Source organism: Schistosoma haematobium, chromosome 2, assembly GCF_000699445.3.
Source record: "Schistosoma haematobium chromosome 2, whole genome shotgun sequence".
Classification (NCBI taxonomy): domain Eukaryota; kingdom Metazoa; phylum Platyhelminthes; class Trematoda; order Strigeidida; family Schistosomatidae; genus Schistosoma; species Schistosoma haematobium.
The window spans coordinates 43,893,235-43,914,703 of record NC_067197.1 but is presented as its reverse complement, the minus strand read 5'-3'; the positions used below and the strand labels follow the sequence as shown (position 1 = coordinate 43,914,703).

General features: G+C 34.2%; 1 protein-coding gene across 1 annotated transcript in view; it reads left to right on the top strand.

Moving 5' to 3' along the window:
• The window catches only part of MS3_00007044 (uncharacterized protein), a 48,701-nt gene that overhangs the window by 25,625 nt on the left and 1,607 nt on the right, over positions 1-21,469 (top strand). Inside the window, exons 4-8 of the mRNA XM_051215300.1 lie at positions 3,369-4,113; positions 8,268-8,359; positions 10,241-10,695; positions 12,405-12,966; positions 16,862-17,622. Coding sequence (XP_051068509.1) covers positions 3,369-4,113; positions 8,268-8,359; positions 10,241-10,695; positions 12,405-12,966; positions 16,862-17,599 — 2,592 coding nt within the window. The 3' untranslated portion in view covers positions 17,600-17,622. The remainder of the gene's footprint in view (positions 1-3,368; positions 4,114-8,267; positions 8,360-10,240; positions 10,696-12,404; positions 12,967-16,861; positions 17,623-21,469) is intronic.

Sequence of the window (21,469 nt, the reverse complement as noted above, 5' to 3'; positions counted from 1 at the left end):
ATGAATATTAACATAAACCTTAGAGAAGATAAAATCAATGAATGAATAGATTTGATGATACTCTTATGAATTTCTTAAATAAAGATTCTTTCTTTATTTTCTTTCTCCTTCATATTCATCATCAAATCTATTTTCACCTTATTGTTTTTCTCTTTTCTCTCATCATAGGTAACCTATTTACACTTTATGAATAAAATAACCTTAATATATGTATATCGTTTATAAAAGACTATCAAATCTGTTGTGTTTTTTTTTGGAAATCTTTAACAGCACAAATTACTTACCTAGTTACTTAAGTCTGTTACTTCCAATGAAACTATAAGTCGCCGCTGCTGGTCAGTGACTTGATAACCAGCTACCCGTATTCTTGTCTACACCACATAATTGATTACTTACTTACTTACTTACTTGCGCCTGTTACCCCCGGAAGGAGCATAGGCTGCCAACCAGAATTCTCCAATCCACTCTGTCCTCGGCTTTCACTTCTAGTTCTATTCAATTGTTGTTCATTCTTCTCATGTCTGTCTTCATCTCTTGGTATATTGTGTTGTTTGGTATTCCTCTTCACCTTTGGCCTTGAGGATTCCATGTGAAGGCTTGCCTTGTGACATAGTTTGGTGCTTTACTCAATGTGTGTCCTATCCACATCCAGTGCTTTGTCTTGATTTCTTTCCCCCAATGAAATCCGGTTTGTTCTCTTACACAGTAAGTTGTTGCTTGATAGTATTTCGCCAACGAATCCGAAGTACTTTATTTAGGCAACTGTTAATAAACACTTGTATCTTCTGGATGATTACTTTCGTAGTTCACCAAGTTTTCGCCCTATATATACAGTACAGCGCAAATAAATGATCCTAAAACAGAACTATTTTTCTAATCGAGCATTCTAGTGGATGACCTGAATCAGATCCATGTATCATCATTCAAACTGATTAATACCTGAAACTTTTTCCCTGTACTATTATAAGTTAAGTTGACTTTGATTATTCAAAGATTAGATTAGTAGAATCAATATGCATGATTATAAAGTTTTTAGTTTTGTAAACAATATTTTCAATGTTGTTTCAAAATTTAAAAATAAATTCAAATGACAATGATGAATTTTCGGGATTAATTTTTAATTAGTGATTGTAGTGTTAGTTGCTATGTTAAGCCTGTATACCTTATTCTAGGTCATAACGACATACTAACATTCCCACTTTTTGTCCTCACCTTTACGATATTCATGTATTCTTTTACATAAGTATAAAACTTTCGTGAAGAAACAATCATTCCTCAAGTGATGAAACTGTACTTTATCAGGTAATGTACAACTTTTTCCCTACTTCTTAACGCTATCCTACATGACCACTTCAGTGTTATTTTTAACAGACATTTTTTCAAATGTGCTATTGTCTACAAAGGGGCTATGTTATGTCGATTAATGTGTTAATCCCATATATAATTGATTCTTACTTCTGGACAGGCTAATTTATTTATTCTTTTTGAGTCACAATTTTGACTTTGTTAATTACTTACTTATCAACCCTGACTTTTTTATATGAGCGTATGTGTGTGTAGACTTGTTATCCTATTCAATCACATGCCTCTAACTTAATTATATCTGGATATAAATAATATTTTAAGGCTTGATTAATGGGAGTTGGCTCACATACCTTCTCTACCGCACGTCATTTCGCTCCTCTCTCTTCTCTTCCGTTCATCCTTCTGATTTCCTGTTCAGATCAGTGACTGTACAAAATATACGTATTCACAACTTCATTCTCGTATTTGATTATTATTTAATTGTTATTTACCAACGCGATTTAAGTCGATGAAATGTACGAGGATAGCCGACATGTGTATTTCGATAGTAATCAGTATACAATGCAATTGAAGCCAGACCTAGGGCAACTAAATGATATTTTATCAAATTTCCTGTCATAAATTGTTCTATATATGGTCAGTTAATATCACGCATTAGAGTTCATAATTAATTATCTTGACTGGTCTTATTCTTCAATGAGAAGTCTGTTAGGAATAGAGGTAAAGAAATTGAATAAACTTCTTTGATGAAGTTTTGTTCTCTGAGCTGGATGGTTTGGTTGTGGAGCTTTCATCGTTCTTTTGAACGACATCATCAGCACAAAACTTCAGATTTAAGTGGTATGAATTATTTAGACATAAGTCTTTATTCAAGGTGGTTGTCGATGTTCAGTAATGTTCTTCATTATCACTACTTTGTTTATTTACTCTTCATTTTCATTACTCAGTAATTGTTTTATTATGAAATAAAACATTTTGGTAAAGTGTTTTTGAGAGTAAGAGTTTTATGATTTCTATTAATAGATGGACTACAGAAGATGTTTATGAATTACCTTAACAGTTGAAGTCTTACTGAAATTCACTGACTTTAAAAGAGGCCAATATGCAATAATAATAATCGATTCTCTTAAGTTTATAACAGAGATTATCGCGTTTCATTCCTCAAATGAAAGGGAATTATTTACATGACTGCTCCAAAATGCCCTGGTACGTTGGAGGGTGAGGAGAGTTCGTTCTACCTCTCCAAATGCTCTTACATTGCCACGCATATACAGCCACTGTCAGAGAAGTCGTACTCACTAACTTCCCACGGCATTACTATTGTATACGAAATTGAGAGAACGAAATGAGAATGTCCGGTGGATCCATTTAGGGGGATGAGAAACCCTCATTACAAACAAATGGTGCACATGTGCTCCTGGATCCTGAGGGAACAAATTATGAACCAATTGATGGTGACCGACTACCATGGGACTGCATCACCTGACGTTGCTCTACTGCCATGTGGATTAGATCTTTAGGTCAAAAGCTCAGAGTGTTGCTCCCTAAGAAAACCACCTGCTTCTGTTTGGGCATCCGGGCAGTATCACAACTCTCTCACAAATCAAGTGACTTGTATGGCGCATATGTATGCAATACCCTTCTGTACCATCGTTTATGCGTTCAATTAAATAATGAAATATAATAATAATAATTTACATGATTTCTGATTTCTATACTACTGAACTGATGAAATTTCCTCCACATGCATGATAAACTGCCTCGTTGACTACTATTATATACACAAAGTTCTTCAAAACAATATATCAATATTCTTAAAGATTACATAACAATAAATGGCCAGTTTCTTTAGCATTATTATGTAATACAACAACATAATTCTACAGATTATAAATGAATATGGAAACTTAGAAAGTCTTAAGAGTAAACAAGCTAAATTCATTAACTATTTTTCAATATAAGTTGTTATTATTCTATTTGCAAAAATTGTTTTAGTAGATTATATTATTATTATTATTATTATTATTATTATTATTATTATTATTATTTCATCTACTGAACAGCAACGCTTCAATCAGTTATCTAAACAGTCTCAAGGTTCCTATCAACAAAAAACTGTCTCGAACTATCCACAACAACAGAAACTTCCTAACAGACCTTCATCTTGTGGATCTCACTTAATTCATAATTATCAAAAAATGAATAACAATAGTACAAAAGTATCTACATCAAAGAATACAAATGAATCAATCACATCAACAACATCCGTAACAACAATAACAACGATCAATACTAATAATGTTATGACTATATGTCCTATTGGTTTTGGTTCTAGTACACCAAGATTTGTATGTTATACAAGTAAAGAATTAATGCATTTCAAGCATCCATCTACAAAAAATACAAATAATTCAAATAGAATGAATACACAATTATCAAACAAAATAATAAAACATTCCATGGATCAATTTCATAATTATAATGATAAAATTAAAAAGATGATTGTTAGTTCTTCTAGACAAAATAGTTATACTAAACATTCCCTCTTTCTTAAAAGTGACAATTATCATTATTATACAAACAAACGTCTCATTAAATCAGCACATCAAGATACTACAACAACTACTACTACTACTACTACATCAGATACTACTACTGATGACAAACTTTATTATCATAATTGGCAAAGTTTATCACTTTACTTAAACTGTGATTCACTTGATACAAGAATATCCATAGAAAATGATCAATCCATCATTTCAATGGAAAAATCAAGTGAAAAATTGTTTCTTCCCAATAAAAATAAACGTAAGTTACTTTCCTTTAAAATATTGATTGTTACATAATTATTTTGAAAAGTTAAAATGATTTTCATACATAAAATGATAACAATCAACCTGAACATCTATCTACATGATAGATATAGTCGTGAAGTTCTAGTTCGTAAACGTTTTATCTCAACTGGCGAGGTATTTATGGTAGCCAGTGTATCACGAGCGGGAAAGCAGCAGGACCCGACAATATACTAGCTGAAGCACTGAAATCAGACATCGAAGTAACTACAAACATGCTTCACCTTCTATTCAAAAAGATTTGAGAGGAGGAACAAGTGCCGATAGACTGGAAAGAAGGACACCTCATCAAGATTCCAAAGAAAGGAGACCTGAGCAAATGTGAAAACTACAGAGGAATCACACTACTGTCAGTAGCAGGAAAAGTCTTTAACAGAGTTTTGCTGAACCGGATGAAAGACACAGTAGACGCCCAACATCGAGATCAACAAGCTGGATTCCGTAAGGATCGGTCGTGCACAGACCAAATTGCGACACTACGAATCATCGTCGAACAATCAATTGAGTGGAACTCATCACTATACATCAACTTCATTGATTATGAAAAGGCATTTGACAGTGTGAATAGGAGAACGTTATGGAAACATCTTCGACACTACGGAGTTCCTGAGAAGATTGTCAATATTATCCGGAACTCATATGACGGACTGCAGTGCAAGGTCTTGCATGGAGGACAGCTGACAGATGCATTCCAAGTAAGGACCGGAGTCAGACAAGGCTGTTTACTCTCCCTTTTCCTCTTTCTTCTGGTGGTCGACTGGATTATGAAGACCTCAACATCTGAAGGAAAACACGGAATACAATGGACAGCTCAGAATCAATTAGACGATTTGGACTTCGCAGATGACCTAGCCCTCCTACCGCGTACACACGAACAGATGCAGATGAAGACAGCCAGTGTAGCAGCAGTCTCTGCATCAGTAGGCCTCAACATACACAAGGGGAAAACCAAGGTCCTCAAATTCAACACGGAGAACAGCAATCCAATCACACTTGATGGCGAAACTCTGGAAGATGTAGAGTCCTTCACATACCTAGGAAGCATCATCAATGAACAAGGAGGATCCATTGCAGACGTAAAGGTGAGGATTGGCAAAGCAAGGGCCGCATTCCTTCAGTTGAAGAACATATGGAACTCAAAACAACTTTCAATCAATATCAAAGTGAGAATCTTCAATACGAATGTCAAGGCAGTTCTACTGTACGGAGCTGAAACTTGGAGAACTACAACAACCACAATCAAGAAAGTACAATTATTTATAAATAGCTGTCTATGCAAGATACTCAACATCCATTGACCGGATACCATCAACAACAGCCTTCTGTGGGAGAGAACAAACCAGCTTCCAGCTGAAGAGGAAATTAGGAAAAGACGATGGAAATGGATAGGACATACACTACGCAAATCTTCAAACTGCATCACTAGACAAGCCCTAACTTGGAATCCTGAAGGAAGGCGGAAAAGAGGAAGGCCAAAGAACATATTACGTCGGGAAATAGAAGCAGATATGAAAAGGATGAATAACAACTGGAAGGAGCTGGAAAGGATTGCCCAGGATAGTGTTGGGTGGAGAATGCTGGTGAGCGGCCTATGTTCCTTCACGAGGAGTAACAGGCGTAAGTAAGTAAGTAAGTAAGTGTATCTGTATTTATGGAAGAGAAAAGGCTTTGATATTACACATGATAGCTGATAGCCGTGTCTAATAATGTTAAACTGACTATTAACAGTCGAATGGAAACCAAACGCACCGAATTATTGGAAACAAAGATTGGAGAAATATGAAAAATTGGATTTAACTGTTGTAAAGTTGAGAGATTGTAAATGGATCGGTAGGTATAATAAATGTTACTAGTTTATGTAAGTAATCAAGAATAGTATATGACATAATGTATTATACTGAATGTATAAAAGTTCTTAGAAGTTAAATAGGTTACTGAATATTATTAAGTAGTATAAAAAGCTAAACAAAAATGTAATAGAATAAGAAGAGAATGTGTACATGAAATGTAGACGAACTTAGCAAATATCATAGGGTTCTTTTATACATAGCTACTTTCGATATACAGTGACTCTACAGAATAATGTGTATTATCTTATCTGTCTTGATGGTATTAATAATCCGCTTACTACAGAAAGAAAAGAAAAATAATCGAGCTGACTAATACTTACTTACGCCTGTTACTCCTCATGGAGCATAGGCCACCGAGCAGCATTCTCCAACCCACTCTGTCCTGGGCCTTCTTTTCTAGTTCCATCCAATTCTTGTACATTTCTCTCATGTCTATCTCCATTTCTCGGCGTAATGTGTTCTTTGGTCTTCCTCTTTTCCTTTGGCCTTGAGGATTCCATATGAGGGCTTGTCTTGCGACACAGTTTGGTGCTTTACTTAATATGTGTCCGATCCACATCCAGCGCTTCTTACTGATTTCTTCCTCCGCTGGGATCTGGCTTGTTCTTTCCCACTGTAGGTTGTTACTGATATTGTCTGGCCAACGGATTCGAAGTATTTCGCATAGACAGCTGTTAATAAATACTTTTATGTTCTGGATGATGGCTTTCGTAGTTCTCCAGGTTTCCACCCCATACAGTAGAACTGTCTTGACATTTGTATTGAAAATCCTGTCCTCGGTGTTGGCTGACTAATACTGTACTACTATTGTAATTCCATTTCTCAGTGAAAGTTCGTTTCAAATAAGAATAAAATAAAACTTTTGTAGGATTACAATCAGGAAGACCCCTAGTATTCTTGGTTTGATAAGAGATTCTATTGCGATTTTTCACATCAAGTATCATGTATTATTATTTAACCTTACCATATATATCAAGGGCTTTGAACAACCCAGTTAATGGTAAACAAGAGCACATTTATTAGTGATTGACGTTTCTAAGTAACTCTGTACTTGATAAATATATATCTTGATAACCCAAAAAACTTTGTAATAAATAGGATCTTACATATCCTTTATTAAACAGATTACTTATGGTTTAAGTGCGTTCAAATTGTTTGTTTTTTATTCAAGTAATATTTGTAAATGATGTTCGGTATGTTGCTATTTCATTATGAAAACTTCATGAAAATTAAAAAAAAAACACTTTACAAGCATTCCACCAAAGTTTGAAGTTAATCCACAGTGCTTATAATATATACTCTTGAATATATAAAAGTGTATTGGTTGTTTTCAGACCTTTATTAGCATTTGCTAAATATCATATCAGTGACCGGTATGATTATAAAACGATATGTCGCTATTAATTTTGTCAACACTTAAACACATCCTTTGACATGGTTCATAACTAGTAGCATTTTAGACGTTTTGTTCATTATTCATTAAAGTATTAATCTATATCTTTCATTTTCCGATTTTACATGAAATTTGTTTCTCATGTTCATTTCTCTACTGCTAGTACTTATATTTATTTACTTATTTATTTCAACACAAACATTGGAGGCACCAAATAGATATGCGCCACATAAATCATTCGATTTGTGTGAGGGCTGGGATACTGTCCGGGTGCCCAAACCAAAGCAGATGGTTTCATTTAGGGGGCCACACTGGTAGCCTTTGACATAAAGGTCTAACCTACAAGACAGTGGAGCAACGTGCGAAGATGCAGTCCCATGGTAAGCAGTGACCAACAATTGGTTCATACACCATTTGTTCCCTAAAGTTCCTGGAGCCCATGTGCACGTTTGGTTTAGAAGCATGGTTATCCAACTCTCCTAGGTGGATCGTTCATATCCACCAACCCGGTTAAAACACCGGACATTCACTTTTCGTCCCCTCAATTTCTTGAACAACACCCACCCCCACGAGTATGCAGTGAGTAGGACTTCCCCAGCAGTGGTTGTATGCACGTTGCCATATGAGAGCATTTGGAGAGGGAAAGCGGACTCTTCCCACTCTCGGCATTTTAGTCATATCAGATTGTTCAGGAATACCAAAATTGAATTGAAATATATTTACTTTCAAAAATGTTTTACCATTCTAATGTATATTTTTGACAGGAGATTATTATTTCAAAATAGAAATCGATAACACGTAAACTATTTTGTCTGTTGTATATATTTAATTTGAAATTTTCAATTTTTGTTAATTTTATTTCTGTAGATCAAATTCATAAAACTACTACTACTCCTACTACTAACATTGTTGATAGTAATATTAACAGTCGGAAGTTAAACTTTTCAACACAATCCTCAGTAAGTCACCATTTATGATTGATTTTTTTTCTTAACATAATACACAGATATTAGGAAAAATAAAAAAAATTGAATCAAAATCATGTAAAGTAGTATTTTAATTTTTATACGATTCATTACCAAATCAATATATGGTCGGATCTAGAATTCTGATCACTTATAGAAAATAAACTAATATTGTTCTATGGATCTAAATGAGAAATTGTATCTGACATCTTAATTAAATTAATCTTCTAATGTCATTAAATGCTGACTTAATTTAAGTTCAACGAGATCAAATATTGAACTGTTTTTTCCTGGCTAGTGTTTTTTTTACCGAGTTCGTTTTGTACGGCCTTGAGAACGGCAGTGGCCTCAAAGGAGCTCCAGGTAAAATTTATGACAAAATATAGGATATGTTAATACCTCTTTGATTACAGCTTGTCAGCTGTTGAGTGTAACCCGCAAGATATATGCTATTTCAGTTTGAATACAGTAAATGATACGGTTCCCAACCTAACTTATAAATATTCCTATGTGCTATTCACTTACTGTTTCACTTGTTCTATTCAAACTGTATTTCCAACCTTTCGTTTACGACTGTGACCAACAATGTAGAGTTCTTAGTTTAATCTCTTGTTAATCCATCTTTTTGCTCTTGGTTGATTGAGGCATACCAACTAAGGGTGAAATATATTTTTGCCAGGTACTACACGGTTTGATTCATTTTTGTAGTAAAAAATATTCTTAAAAGAAATGAAAAGATAGTCATCCACAAGTTCTTCAGTATAGTTGCTATTTAAGTAGTCGTTTCATAAGATATCTGATAGTAATATTTTACAGCTAAAGAATATCTGTAATAAACATCAGTGCGCATCCACGATTCCGCCCCCGCGAGATTCTACCGTCCAGTGTTCCAGGTTTTCTATGGTGGTCTAGCTTCAATTGACTCATCATTTCAACCAGCGAAATTTCTAAAATCTCCACAAAACCCACTCTGATTATAAGATTAAGTTAAATTTCTGCATATTAATGAATACTTTTGATACTTATGATCAATGTTTATACAAAACACTTTAATATTAATACAAATTAACGTAGTGACCAACAGCCTCTGCATCAGTAGACCTCAACATACACAAAGACAAAAACCAAGATCCTCAAATACAACCCACAGAACACCAAACCAATCACATTTGATGGAAAAGCTCCGGAAGAGCTGGAAAGTTTCACATATCTCGGTAACATCATCGATGAATGTAGAGGGTCAGATACAGACGTCTACATACGATATTCAATATCTGCTGACCCGATACCCTTAGCAATATCCTATTGTAGGAGAAGACAAACCAGGTTCTAACTGAAGAAGAAATCAGCAAACGACACTGGGAGTTGATAGGACATACATTACGGAAATCATCAAACTGCATCACGAGGCAATCGCTAACTTAGAATCTTGAAAGGAAACTGAAAAGATGAAGACCAAAGAACATACTGCGCTGAGAATTGGAAACACATATGAAGGAATGAATAACAACTGGAATGGATTGCTGAGAACAGGGTTGGATGGAGTGTACTGGTGTATGGCCTATGCTCTTCCACGAGGGCCAACAGGCGTAAGTAAGAAGTAAAAATGCAGTGATCGTTCAGTTGAATTAAATTCTGAATCATAAACGATATGGTCATTTTTCTCAAGTTTATAAAAATCGGTTTTCGATAACACTGACACTTTGCCTCAGTCCGAATATTACTTATTATAGTATTAGTTATCACTTCCTTTCGTTTTTTTAAAATCCTTATATTATTTCAGGTCTGTCATTGAATTTCTTTTGCTGTAAAACCCTGAGGTATATTAGTAACTTGGTCTAATGTTTTGTTTTCACTTCATTACGAATATTCTAGACTCTACCATCATTCACCACAAAAAATTCTTTGGACAAGTCAACAAATTCCTCTAGGTCAATGAGATTAACAAAACAATCGAGTATACAGTCACTGACATCCATAATGTTATCATCTTCAACGTATGATTCATCAAAACAATCTTTACCTGTAAAACAAAACTGTGTACCACTTGAAAATCACAATAAATATAATACCTTTAAATCTAGAAATATCAATAATACGAAGCATACAATAGTTCATTGTCAAACTGTAAATTCTCATAAGTTACTTAATGCAAATAAACCTAACTTAAAACAAATGAATTCTTCAGATGTTCAATGTTTAAATAAGTCATTCATTGATCAGAGGAAACCAAATTCAAATGAAAGAATAGAAGGGAAGAGTATTGAAACACTACCCAGCATAACAACAACAATAACTCAAGGAAATGTAAAGAAAACATTAACAGACAGGTATGTACATTCACAATTTGTTCAAACCACATTCCATTATTTTCTGTTCTTGATATGACGAAAACAAGCATATTTCTTCTCTAAAGCAATTAGTCCCTTTCATAAATTTCAATAGAACAATGAGAAGACGAAGTTGATCTGATGTATTTGAATCACACATATCAAACAGTCTAGCCATAACGTGACTTGCGGATTACCAGAGCGAATTCAAGATTACAACAAATTGCTTCTGTACACATAAGGGAAATCTTAATTTACGAATAGCAAAGGTTTCTATAAACCTAAGAGTTTTTCCTTGATAACTTCATTTGATTTACCTTTATTAGTTTTCACATAGATTGCCTTGACAAGTATATATGTGACCAGACTGACAGAAATGTATCGCGCACATACATCACATTTTTTCAGATCAGCTTTGTCTTCTCATTGTTCTATTAATATTGCTTCTCGTTTTTTGGAAACCCATGCAACGGGATAATAAGACAAGAGGGCTGTTATTGATCGAGTCTAGTTATTGATTCGTTCGCTTAAACTATCTATATAATACCAATGACATGCGGTCAACCAATGATACGACGATAGCGACATAATAGATGAAAGTATAACATAAAGACTACTGGCCGAGAATACATTTCTTTAAGCTCGCTCACCCGATAGTCAGAATATGATACAACAAGCAGATAAATTCCAACTATACAGTTCACTTTCATTGTTCAACTCATAGAATAATATAGAGTAAAATGTTGGTCACACATCAACATAGGAAATTCCAAATATTAACATAACTACTTCATAAGGAGAAGAGGACTGAGTGATAGGTCCGTAATATGGTCACCACTTTACACCTCATTGATTTGCCATTAAAAATTTGAAAATAATACCCAACAAAGTCTTTATAAGATTAATTTTCTGCTAATCAGCACCGACTGTCAATGTATTTCTCTAATCTTGGAAAATATTTGATATTTACTGTCCACTAAATACACGCCATCTAATACCCTGTTCAGTCAAAATACTTCTTCAGTAAGCTACTTTGGCAGAAAACGACCTAATATAACTGAAGGGAATGCAAGGATTTAACATTTGTTGATAATAAATAGAGTGTTAACCCTTCATCGACTTAGTTAACTGAGATTAAGAAAATCTGAGATTATTGATGTATGGGGTTTGTAGAGATTGGTTAGTATTGTAGCTTCCATAATGAACTGATCCTATTTCGACAACAGCTAGAAAAAAAAGAAGCATGTGAAAGCGTTTTCTTTTCTGTGTGAAACTTCTCAATCACCCTCATCTACGATTTCATCTGAAATCAAACTTTAAACCTTCAAGTCACATGGCTATCGCTTAACCTCAATGCCTCTGAGCTGATGTTCAATAGTTGGCATATCTAAGTTCAATCGATTCGCGATATTACGTACCTATCTTCCAAAACCATTGACAAATAAATGCCTGACATTCGACATAGTCGAGGCCTGTTGACCATGATTCTGGACATGATGGTACTTAGTTCCATCTCATATGAAGTCTTGGATGTGAAATGTTGAAGATTCTCAATAGCATAAAACAGCTATCTAGCACTCCCTGATTTTCAATAGTTCCCTAAATAAAGTTAATGTTGTAAATTGTAAAACACGGAATTATTTTATCTATAATGAAAGTTATAGTTACTTAATAATTTCAATTGTGTTCTATTCTTCTTATTTATGAAGTTCGAATTCTTCTCCTGTATTCAAAGATCATCACAAAATGGCAAACTTAATTATTGAAGAAATCCTTAAAAACATAACAAATGAAAACCTTTCGAAAATAACACAGTCTTCATTAAAAACAACAGATGAATTATTTATGGAAACAGATCAAAATGAAGCCAAAGTTATAAAACAGCAAATGGAATCATCAAGTATAACATCTACTGTTGGAATTGAATCTTCCACCTTATCTTTAACTTCATCACTATCGACAGCATCATCATTTTCATTGTTATCAAACACAACAACAATTCCTGAAACTGTAACAGATACTCTTGTTGTTACAACTTCTATAATGCAAATTTCACCTGCAACTATTACTTCAACAAACACTTCATTTACTGATAATCTATTGACAGTACCCAAAACACTACAATCTGATCATCTAACTATGAATATTATAGATTCCAATAAACAAAATGTTAATATGACAACAAAATCAATAATCAATAAACTAGATAAATCTATGATTACTGAACAAACAAAAGTGATTACCAATAATGATAATAAAATACAAATAAAGGTACAGTATTTTAGAACTTACTATGTTTAATTAATATAGGTAATAGACTTAATCATATAGTATACAATATAGGATTCAGTGACGCATAAAGACTTCATTCTAGATGTACTTACTTACTTATTTACTTACACCTGTTACCTTTTATGGAGGAGCATAGATCGCTTACTAGCATTCTCCATCCAATTCTGTCCTCAGAAAACCTTTCCAGTTGCTATTCAAACTTTTCATGTTTGCTTCCAATTTTCAATGCAGTATGTTCTTTGGTCTTCCACTTTTTCGTTTCCCTTCAGTCCGTGAAGTCACCAACTTCTGGTCTAAGCCATGATGGTAGATGCAGACTAACTGGTTGAGGCTGTGCGACTATCGTAATCAATGATTAAAGACTGTGTGTGTGCCATGGCTCAGAATCGATCACAATGGCGTAGGTGTATACACTCTTTGTATTCCCTTAAACTATCCAATTAAAATTACTTTATACCTTTCCTTCTACGAACTAATTCTTTCTTTCTGCATTATATCCTTATACACAACTTCTCTTTTATACATTATTACCATTAACGTAACTAATTCTATGAATTCATTGTTCATCTTGTTGTGCTAATGAGGTGTGTCAATTTGCACCGATGAATATATGTACCTGGTCCTACGTTGTAGCTTCTTGACTGACTGACTTGCCTCGTGCTGCAGTTTTATGATTTCCTCAATGTGTATCGTATCTACGTCCATCTTCTTTTCCTAATTTCTTCTTGAGCTGAAATTTGGTTTGTCCTCTCCCACAGTAGACTGTTGCTGATGTTATCCGTCCAACAGACATTCTATTTTATTTTAACTGATTGAAATTTTTCATCTTTCTTTTTAGTTATGTAAATATGCATAAATCAATTTAGTTTATTGATGAAAAATAGTAGTAAATACGTTTTAGAATGATAAAAATTCTGTTTAGAAAGGAATCTAATAATCAAAAGTGTTGAATATTTTCAATTACAATGCATATTTTTAAATTATTGTCAATAAGATCAATGAAACGATTAATTTAAGACTGATTACACAAAACCTCGATGATGTAATCACAATGACGGTAACACTTATAAAAAATCGAGGTGTGGAAACAAATTATTGATTAAGGAGGTTCAAATAAATAATCATAAGATAAAGAAATGAGTAAATAACTCATTCATCAGGTACTAGAATATTAGTTTCACTCAAGGTATGAGGGTTAATGATACTATCCGGTTGCCTGAACTGAAATAGAGGAAACGGGATTCAAACCTAGTACTTAACGTTTAAGATCTGATGCTTCAACCACTAAGCTGCTGATCAATAACTGAGAGAAGAAATATTTCAATGTTTAACTGATATTTCATAATATCTTTAAACTAGTATCATATTTACTAACACTCTTTCATAATTCTGATCACATGATAAACTCCATGATTTCTAATAATCTAATGAAAATTACAATCAGTAATACCTACTAATTGATACTTTAGTAGTTCATTTTAAGAAAATGAAATAAATCTCACTCAGTCAGTCAGTCAGTTACAACATAGGACCAGGAACATATATTCATCGGTCCACTTTCTTCCAACAATCTCCAACACTAGTGAGATAAATCTTATTAAAGTACCACGAATAAATATCTATTTTCAAATCACTGTTTAAAAAGTTAAGTTTATTCTTTAAACAAGTTGACTTTTTTTCAATTTACTTAAGTTTGACAAAGTTGATATTAAAACAAAGCACTTATTTTGAAAGGTTTAGTAAGATATGAAAATCTAAGTAAAGAAGCCATTGGAAATAAGCAATGATGTTGCTTGGAAAGATATATAAAAAGCTGTGGAAACAGCAGTGACATCTGTCAGTGATTTAAACTAAATGGTTACAAAGAACCAATGGATTTCTTCAAGGTCTATTTCACTGATGGATTCTCGTGAACTCATCTCATCAGGATCTGAACACGATGAAGAGCAAAAACAAATCATTCTAAGGAACGTCCGTGAGCAGTGGTGGGCAACGAAGGCAAGAGAGATGGAAAAGGCGGCGGCTGTAGTTAACACAAGACATCTCTATAGACTAATAAACGAAACTGTGATTAATCAGTCAAGTGTAAGTCAGACTATTTCGGAAAAAGGTGACACTCATCTGCTCCCAGTCCAGACGTTTAGAACGATGGGCGTAACATTTCAGAGGACAGTTCAGCTGGCCTTCAGCTACTCTACAACTACCTTCCATACCCAGACAGTGTGAATGGAGCATTGAAGTAGGTCTCCCAACTCTAGCTGAAGTCCAAAAGGCTGTAGTTAATCTGAAACGAGGAAGGGCAGCTGGTCCAGATGGATTGGCTCCAGAGGTCTTTAAGTATGGTGGTCTAATTTTAGCGATCAGGTTGACTGACTGAATGAATGAGATAAATTCCATTCTACTCCATTCTAGTAAGTAACCCTGTTGTTGATAATATTTACAACCTGTTTAATATATGAATCTTCAGTTTTTTCAGTTTCCACAGTTATATCGACAATGATTTTTTAACTTAGCAACAAATAAATTGCAGTATTTTTTTATTAGAATCCAATGGCATTTTCAATATTGTTTCCATAACTTGAATATAAGAAAGTAATCGATCAACACAACGATATTCTGAACTATCACTGTCTCCAAAAACATGTAATCCTTTAAAACTTGGTTTTACGCAAACACTAAATGTCCCATCCAATACTTATTTTAGTAATAAGTAGCCAAGCTTATTTGGATCTGTTTGTCCGTTCGTTAGTGTTACGCAACAGGTTGAGCAGAACGATTCCAAATAACCAAGTTTGTTCAAACCTTACATTGAACACGAAACCATTTGTCATACAACATTGAATAATGTGAAGCTTTACAAGAATACTGAATCGGCGAGACTATAATCTATGGACAAACCAATCAGGTATAAGATAACAGGTCTCGGATTTTGGCGTAAAATTCATTCATCCATTTGGTTAAATAGAGTTTTGACATTATATCTGATATCAATTCGTGATGAAAACTCTAAATTGAATTCCTAACCTTAACTATCAACTGTAAATCATAATTCGAATTCCTTACACTGGTTTATAACCTTCATTTGGTCCTAGTTATTAGTTCACTTTAGCGTCGCTCAAAGGTCGTCCATAAATTATAGTCTCACCACTGAATCTTCACACAATATACCATTTGTAATAATATCAGAAGTATAGGTGAAGTATATCATTAGACATTTAAAACTGCTTGAATTGTGAATTAGTTTAGAACCCACCAGTTGTATTTATTTATTTATTTATTTTAACATATAGATATTGGTACAATGAGGCAACAAATACATATGCGCCACACAAATCTCATTTGATGTGTCTGAGGACTGTGATACTGCCCGGGTGCCAAAACCGAAGCAGGTGGTTTTCTTAGGGGGCTACACCCGGAGCCTTCGACCTGAAGGTCTGATCCACTAGGCAATGTAGCATCGTAAGGAGATGTATTGCCATGGTAGCCGGTGACCAACAATTGTTTTATACGCCATTTGTTCCTTTAGGATACCGGAGACCATGTGCACCATTGGTTTGGAACCGGGGTTTTGCAACTCCCCTAGGTGGACTCTCCATGTACACTAACCCGGTTAAAGGGCCGGAAATTCGATTTTTGTCCTCTCATTTTCGTAATCAACACCCCCGCCACGAGAAGGCAGTGAGTAGGACTTCCCTGGTAGAGGCTATATACACGTGGCCATATGAGAGCATTTGGAGAGGCAGAGCGGACTCTCCCCACTCTCGGCCGTACCAGAGCATTTGGGGGCGCTCCATCAGTTGACAAGTAAATCTAGTGATATTCCTTCCATACATGATAATTGAAGTATCCTTTTAATATTTCTTTTACATAATAGAACAACTGTCAATCAAATTTGATGAATATTCGAGAAAAACCTATTCAAGTTGTACATCCATTTAATTCGACTAATTTATCTCAACCTGGAAGATTAGTTATTTCATTATCAGCTGAATTAGCTGAACGTGAAGCACGTAAAAAACGTTTAGAAGGTATTATGTCACGTATAAAACTAAATTCTAAAGATTATAATCAAACAATAATCAATATTAAAACAATAAATCAATCATCTATTAATAAATTAACAAATACAATCCAAGATATAGAACAAATATATGATATAAGTAAATCACAACAAGAAATAACTTCAGTCTTAGATAACATAACCATTTCATCATCAACTCCAAGTTCACCGATTTATAGTTCATCATTAACGAATATGAATTCACAAGAAACAAATAACAACAACATATCTACATTGTGTAATTTAGTCAACAATATTAATTCAGATCAAGATGATAATCATTCTAAATATAAAGATGAACTGATCTTTAATGATAACAATGATGACCATAGTAGTAACATTGATAAACATAAAGATAAGAATAAGTCGATTCAATCAGATAGTAATAATAATAATGATATAATAAGAAATCGTATATCTATTATTGATAATATGTTATCTTCTGGTAGATTGAATAGAAAAAGTCGTGCAGCTGAAGTATTAATTACTATGATAACAAAAAATCAATCCAATTTCAATGAGAATAAATATTTAGAGAATATAGATACATAAACTGGATGATGTTATTATGCCTGGTAAGTTATTGTTGTGATTAATTTTTATCTTATTAGAATCTTGAGAAATTATTGTGATAATTAGAAGTATTTGAATTATAGTATGAACTAAGAATCTCAGGAATAAGGTGATCGGATCAAGAAGTACTAGATAAGCACAAACAAATGTACTGTATTTAGAATTCGAAATCAAGCATTGAATAAGTACAAAGAAATCATTAGTTCATTCAAACACCACATCCGCCATGGCTTAAATTGGAGTCTAGGTGTCTGTAATTAATTGTACATCTTCTTCTCAAGTTCATCCTGTGTCTGTCCGACATCGTATTGGATAAAAACTCTGTATTATCTAGAATACACTCATTAGTATTAGAATTAACAACCGAAATCGGGACAGATTCACCTGCTTCCTGGGATTGTGTAATCAGTATGTCGGTTGTTTACTAAAACCGCTGCTACCTAGAATTTGAACTATAGACTTTTCAACACTATCCTCCCTCACGAAATAATGTTGGATCTTTATATCCCCAATTTAGGAATGATGTGGCTTCATTTAAAACATGTTTCTCATATTGACTAGAGTAAACATTAGAAGTGACTTCATGATAAGGGAAAACAGCAGATGATATGAAATCATCCGAATTGTAATCAAAATCGAGCTTAATTTAGTACTTGTGCTTCGCATTGAACAAGTTTCCCACAAGAAACAAATGCATTATGAAGACAAACAATATTTGGTATGACATCAAGATTTGATTCTTCTGAAATAGTTTCCTCGAATTTACTAAGAATGTCATTGCAGAGTAGAGGATCGTTAGAAAAATCAGCATCTATCAAACCTACATCAGGTTTTCGATCACGACTGGGTTCATTCAACATATTTTCCTCAGATTTGTAAGGGATTTCGCCAGAAATAAGTGAATCATTAGGAAAAACCATATTTGGTACAATAACATGAGAAATCTGATAAGTTGATTGATTAGAAACTCTTGTCCCGCAAGAATTCTGAGTTTCATTTAACTCTGAACTGCTATATGACTCTACACTGTCTTTTGAAATCGTTGATAAAGATAAATGATCATTAGGAACACTGGACTTAATAGAATCAGAATAACAAGACTTAATATTCGTTGCAGCAAGATGAACAGTAGTATTACAAACTGACGGAATATGTCCAATATCACCACATTTAAAGCACTCCGAATTACGAAATTTACATGAATTAAAAGAGTGGAACCTGCCACAGGACAAACATTGACCAAACTTATGCCCATCTTCGTGAACTGCATCGCAACTCGTCAATGAATTATCTGCATAACCTTGAGTATGCACTGGGTTCATTCAAACACCACAATTATTCATGAGATTAACCACCTAAGCATTAAATTCAATGGAATATTACAGATTTCAACTAGGTTAAATTCAGTGACTTTCAGTAAACCATGTAGTCTTTCACAAAATATTCCACCATGATCATTAAGTAACGTACATGCATATATATGAGTGGTATTTATTATGAACTGACCTTAGGTTATCATTGGAAATCATGGATTCCGTTATGAAATTTTGTAGCAATGTTCATTCATGATACAACCAGTGATAGAACGTAAAATTTTCAGGTTTTTAAAACAAATGCTTAAACGTTAGAAATGTGGTATGTGTGTGTGTGTGAGTGTAAGTAGTATATAACGATAATCAGGAATGGAATACATTTTATCAGAAGATCGAGAAGGAAAGAACGGGAAAAGGAAAGTAATTGGTCTACAAATGCAGGAACAATGAAATCTGAGATGACAGACTGATATTTGCAAAAGGAACAGTCAAGCTTAAGACAATTGATTGATATTTTGCAAATGAAGTATTTACTATATGGTTCTCAGATTTTAGTAAGATGTTCTGTAAGTTTGTGTTTGAATACATTCAATTACCCCGACTGCGTTGGTATCCACATACATACACATTTTAAACTTCAATTAATTCACGATATAGTATAACAGTCAATTAATGAAAAGACTGTTTCGTTACAGAGATATCTGAACTCCATTAGTCATGACTTCCCATTGGAACTTCATGAACTCATATCGAAATAAATCAATAATAAAATTGGCTGTCATAGTTTTAGATGAAGAGGTATTGTAGAGATTATTTTAATTTGTAGATCATATTTGTCATTAATTGATATCAAATCATACTTATTTGAAGTATTATATTTACGAGATTGTGAGGACGAAAAGCGAATGTCTGGTATTTAGCCGGGTTAGTGGATATGGAGGATACATCTAGGGGAGACGGAAAACCCTCATTCCAAACAAATGGTTTACACGAGCTCCAGGATATTGAAGGAACAAATAGAGTATGAACCAATTACTGATCACCCACTAACATGGGACTGCATCTCCTGATTTTGCTCCACTGCCTTGTGGATCAGACCTTTAAGTTGAAGGTTTCGGATATGGCCCCCTAAGGAAATCAACTGCTTCGGCCTGGGCAGTATCACAGCCCACACATAAATCAAGTGACTTGTGTGACGCATATGTATTCGGTTCCCCTTTGTACCTATATTTATGTGCTCAAATAAATAAATGAGTTCTTATTGATAATCAAATTAACGATTTCTATGTAAATCATTTATGATGTGAAAGTATATTAAACTCAAATTCAATTGTTGTTGTTAACTTGAATCTTCCGATCGATGTTGAAGACTGCAATTGATCAGTCTCTTACTGGCATATGTGCATCCTGTGAGGATTGCCTAGATATTTCCTTAGGTCACAAGCTTTGTAAGCAAAGATGTATAGTGACTAGCAGTGAAATCCAGTTTGACACGCGTTTCGTCCGATATGGGACTCATCAGCTAGACGTACCTGCATCTCAGATTTGATGCTCACTCTCGGACTCGAACCTATTACCGTTCTCTTCAAATTCCATCGCGTTATCCACGTAGTTACTTAGTCCTCAGATACAGGTACATCCGGCCGACGAGTCCCAAATAGGACGAAACGCGCGTCAAACTAGATTCCACTGCTAACCACTATCCATCCTTGATTATAATATCTACATTTGTTATTATTGATAGGGCAAAATATGAAAATAGGTTAACTGAAATTTTTACTAAAACAAAACACACAAGTAACCTATTATTTTAAATGGATAAGAAACGTCAGATTAAACTAGTTACAAATAGGTAGTTCGGAAAATCCATCATGCTGTGGTGTGTGCTACTAATGTTGACAGATGTATGTAGTATGTATCGTCAATCCAAAGTGAAATACCTGGTGGCAGAAGATTGAGATCAAAAAAAGATAACGATAACAAAGAATGATTAGTGCGGAAACGAAAGAACAATCAAGTCTGAAACGATTGATTAACATTTTGCTCTATGATTGACAGACTCTGGTAAGAGATTTTGTAATTTTATATTCAAATATATTCGATTGTTCCCCACTTGTGTTCTCGTTCGTTACAATATCATTTAAAATCCCAGTTGTACTGAACAAATGTGATGATGGAGAAGATTTGTAGCTCAGGTGGGTGATTTTGATGGATTTTTGTTCTCTGAGCCGGATGGTTTGGTCGTGGAGCTTTCATCGTTCTTCTGAACGACATCATCAGCACAAACTTCAGATAGAAGTGAAGTGTTCAGATTTCTCTATATGTGCTTCACAGCTTGTTCTGTACACCTCGATGTTGATTGGTTCTTATTGACCTCAAATTTGTCATTGTTTACTTCATTGTTTCGGTTGTGTCTCCCATCGGTTTGATTTCTGTTCCTATATTTGTGCATGATTTTCCTGATTGGTTGATAAATTGGATTGATTTCAATATGCTTGTTAATTGACCTGAGTGCCAGGCTTCTAAAAATTCTCTG